This window comes from Triticum aestivum, chromosome 5A (assembly GCF_018294505.1).
Source record: "Triticum aestivum cultivar Chinese Spring chromosome 5A, IWGSC CS RefSeq v2.1, whole genome shotgun sequence".
Classification (NCBI taxonomy): Eukaryota; Viridiplantae; Streptophyta; class Magnoliopsida; order Poales; family Poaceae; genus Triticum; species Triticum aestivum.
The window spans coordinates 513,188,753-513,192,245 of NC_057806.1; the positions used below are offsets into that span (position 1 = coordinate 513,188,753).

General features: G+C 44.8%; 2 protein-coding genes across 2 annotated transcripts; one reads left to right on the forward strand and one right to left on the reverse strand.

Annotated features, from left to right (window-relative positions):
- Nucleotides 1-655: 655 nt before the first annotated feature.
- On the forward strand, nt 656-1,342 carry LOC123107427 (alanine--tRNA ligase-like). Its single transcript, XM_044529417.1, has one exon. It carries the CDS (start codon nt 762-764, stop codon nt 1,170-1,172), a length of 411 nt encoding a protein of 136 aa, XP_044385352.1. The 5' UTR covers nt 656-761; the 3' UTR covers nt 1,173-1,342.
- A 630-nt stretch (nt 1,343-1,972) lies between these two features.
- Nucleotides 1,973-3,242, reverse strand: LOC123107428 (uncharacterized). The gene is made up of 3 exons (XM_044529418.1): nt 3,012-3,242; nt 2,768-2,911; nt 1,973-2,655 (listed from the first exon to the last, which is right to left on the reverse strand). The coding sequence occupies exons 1-3, from the start codon at nt 3,102-3,104 to the stop codon at nt 2,272-2,274; spliced, it is 621 nt and encodes a 206-aa protein (XP_044385353.1). The 5' UTR covers nt 3,105-3,242; the 3' UTR covers nt 1,973-2,271.
- Between the last annotated feature and the right edge of the window lie 251 nt (nt 3,243-3,493).

Sequence of the window (3,493 nt, forward strand, 5' to 3'; positions counted from 1 at the left end):
TTTCGGCTTGGTCCTTAAACAAACGAGAGATAAGATCTACGTTTTGTTACTACTTATATTGTATTGTTGGACATTTCTACAGAGATCTTGGCCTGTGCAAGACATGGCAGGATGGGTGGTGACTCTCCATTAGACACTCGATCGAGTGAGAAGTCCATAACCGCGACTTGTCTCGAATAGACAGAGCATGGCACGCTAATCCATAATCGACTACACACCAGCTTAACAGGCCGGGCATCGGCCTCCAGAACAAAGTAGCAGTACAACAGTATTCGACTATTTGGCCACTGAGCGTCATATTTATCTTCAGAAATCTCCATGAAAAAGATTTTTCCGTTTTTGCTAACCACAAAGTAGTTTGACGCCCAAATAAAATGGACGTAGGTGGTAGGGCAGAAGCGGAGGGGCGCGGGCGGGCTACTGCACCGTGGTGTTGAATTCGCCGGCGATGGCGACGTCGATCCCGCTGCGTGGACATGAGCCCCATGAATCTGCTTTCTTCTCCCCTCTCTCTGCCCTGCTTCTCTTGCTGGCTCACAGTTTTCACCAAGAAGAAAAAATGAAGAAGATGCGTACGTCCCGCCGTCTCCAGAATCCGAAACCGTATGCGTTTCCTCGGCTTCCGTTTTCAACCACTACTAGTTATTTTTATATAGGGTCAAAAAAGAAAAAGAAAACCTAGGGTTTTGCCTACCGCCGCCATCCACCTCTCCTCCTTCCGAGCATCTACGGTCGCCGTCGCCGCCACCGCCAGCCCTCCGATGGAGGTGCCGCCGGTTTGGACAGCCGCCCGGGTCCAGGAGGATTTCATCAACTACTTCGAGTCCAAGTCGCAGTCGCAGTCGCACACGCCATGGCCGTCGAGCCTCGAGGTGCCCGTCTACGACCCCGCGATCTTGTTCGCCAACGCCGGGATGAACCAGTTCAAGCCGGTATTAATCCTCGGCACCGCCTCCCCCGATTCGCAGCTTGGCCGCCTGCGCCGCGCCTGCAACACCCAGAAGCGCATCCGCGCCGAAGCACAACGACCTCGACGACATGGGGAAGGAGGAGGCCGCCGTCGGGTATGCATGGGAGCGCCTATCGGATTCTTGCCTTCGCTCCCCCTTCTGATGTTAGTTTGTACCACCCTACTGTACCTCTGCATCAGGTTATGGATCGGTAAAGTTTAAGTGGAAAGTTGGGATCACCTTGGTGATTTCAATGGCGAGTGAAATTAAGCTTCTGTTTTGGCGATGGTGATGTAAGTAGACAGTAAGCACGAGATGATGACGAGGGTCTGTGACTTGTGTAGTGATCCTGTAACTTTTAGTTTTAATTTTGCACATGTTAATCCATTGGAGAGAGAGATGATATGCGAAGATATATACAAAGTTGCAGTGAGATTTTCATGTCAATCAGTTTTCGGGTGTCTTAATCGCCGTGAAATTTATGTCTATCAGCGGCCAGTCCTGTTTTGTTCAGTATCATCGCGCGCGTTCATCGGCCTATAACGACATACGCCCCTTCTATCTTTGTTTAGTGTGCAGTTTCAATTTTTTTATTCTAAAAGCATGCGACTTGTAGCCTATGTGCATGACGTTGTGGCACACACCATGTATGTTTCATAGCTTTGAACACAAGATGCATACGGAGTATTTTGGTAAGGCAGAGAGGCAGGTAGTGTAATTTCTCTATGTTACCAGAGAGGATACATGTACAAATGTCTTTTACTACATATGCACAAAGACAAAAATGCCATGTAGGTCTACGAATCAAGCATCAACCTTCCATCGTGGCCAACTGATACATGAGTAAGATATCATCACAAGACTGTGAACTTGAACTAATATCGTTTCTACACAGCCAAACAGACTTGAGAACAACAGTGGCACCAACATAATGTGCATAATAAGAGAACAACAAGACTTAAGAGTACCCACTGGCCACTGTAACAAAAAAATATGCAGTAAAAAATAAAAAATGTGACAAGCTATGAGAAGGGATTCAAGGAAAGCAATCCTAGAACAGTCACAACCATACCATGTTTACAACAGACGATATCAAACTAAACAGAGTAATCATGCTCATACTAGTTTTTCTCCCAAAACCGCACTTGTGTCTCACTTCATATTTGAAAACACCCAGCAGATTCGAGAAAGCAATCCTTGACCCTCATCAAGCCCTTCAAAAAGTGGGAGTCTATCGGTTTCACCTTCACCTAAAGCGTTTAACATAGAAATTAACATATACTAGGACACTGTATGAGTATATTGTCGGATAACCTGTCATCTAAAGCTCAACAACATGGCACTGGCTGCAAGGCTCCACAACAGTGAACTTCACTTTCGGTGGAACAATTCCCTCGATGTATGTCTTGATAGCCAAGAGCCCACGACGAGCCTCCAAGATGGCATCCCTGCGCATGCAGAAGCATTTGCCAGATCTATTGACAGAACACCTAAGGTAATCATATCCTTCTGTGGCGTCCAATGTAAGACACTCAAGTGACTCTGAACTCTCAAGAATATGACATGTTAGCTCAACCAAGCTCTTTGCAGAGGAGAAACCAGCAATAGTCACATTCCTGAGCTTGTCATGGCAGTGCTTCGGCATCCGCCTCCGACCTGAAGGATCTGCCAAAATGGATGGATGTTGCATGCTTGCCTGGAACCCCTAAAGATGTAAAGCAAAGACATATGAATTGAAGGTTCCACCATAGTTACGTGATCTATTTTAAGGGCAGGATCTGGAAAGGAAGACATCTTTGCAGGGTGAACAAACTTACATTCAAGAAGAACGTCTCCAAGGAAGGAGAAGCATCAAAAAATGATATAAGAGAACAATAATCATAGGCTGGGGCTGCAGCAAGTTTAACAGTCAAGTGCTTGAGGAATGGAAATTTGCTACCGACCATCGGTGTATTGACCATCTGCATAAATAACTCAGATTAAAAATGCAAGTGCATGGCTACTGTAATATCATAATACCCATTTCAGTAGTCCATTGTCACCAGAAAGTTCGTAGTATACCTCAAAATTTGAAAATACAGAAAGTGTTTCAAGATTTGGAAAGGTGGACGGAAGATTGGCACGAGCCTCACAGACAGCACCATGACAGTGCATGTCTAGGGTCTTCAATTGCAATGCTTCTCCAAACGAGAGTTGTACTAGCCACTCACCAGTAAACCAAAATTTGGATAAACATTGAGCTTCAATCTCTATTGTCTGCAGCCTCTTACATGCAGACACTTCAAGGGTGATGAGCCGCTGCAGCAGGGAAGGTATCTTCAGTCTAATTATCTTGCTGCAATGGCTGAGTCCCAAGTAATGGTTTTCAATTTCAGTTTCAGAAAAATTTCAGCACCAACCGAAATCACTGAAAATTCAGTGAATTTCAGTGATTTCAGTTTCCGTTTCAGCCAAATGACCGAAATATTCACTTGAATTCAATTAAAATTTTGAAAAAATTAAAAAATATTTTTAAAAATATTGGAATTGTTGTGCTATACTGA

Excerpts from the sequence above, each read along its gene's own strand:
- LOC123107427 (XM_044529417.1), top strand. The coding sequence starts at position 762 with ATGGAGGTGCCGCCGGTTTGGACAGCCGCCCGGGTCCAGGAGGATTTC.
- LOC123107428 (XM_044529418.1), bottom strand. The coding sequence starts at position 3,104 with ATGCACTGTCATGGTGCTGTCTGTGAGGCTCGTGCCAATCTTCCGTCC. Across the intron at positions 2,912-3,011 it reads CTGTATTTTCAAATTTTGAG|ATGGTCAATACACCGATGGT; the intron begins GTATACTACGAA and ends TTATTTATGCAG. Across the intron at positions 2,656-2,767 it reads TGGAGACGTTCTTCTTGAAT|GGGTTCCAGGCAAGCATGCA; the intron begins GTAAGTTTGTTC and ends TTACATCTTTAG.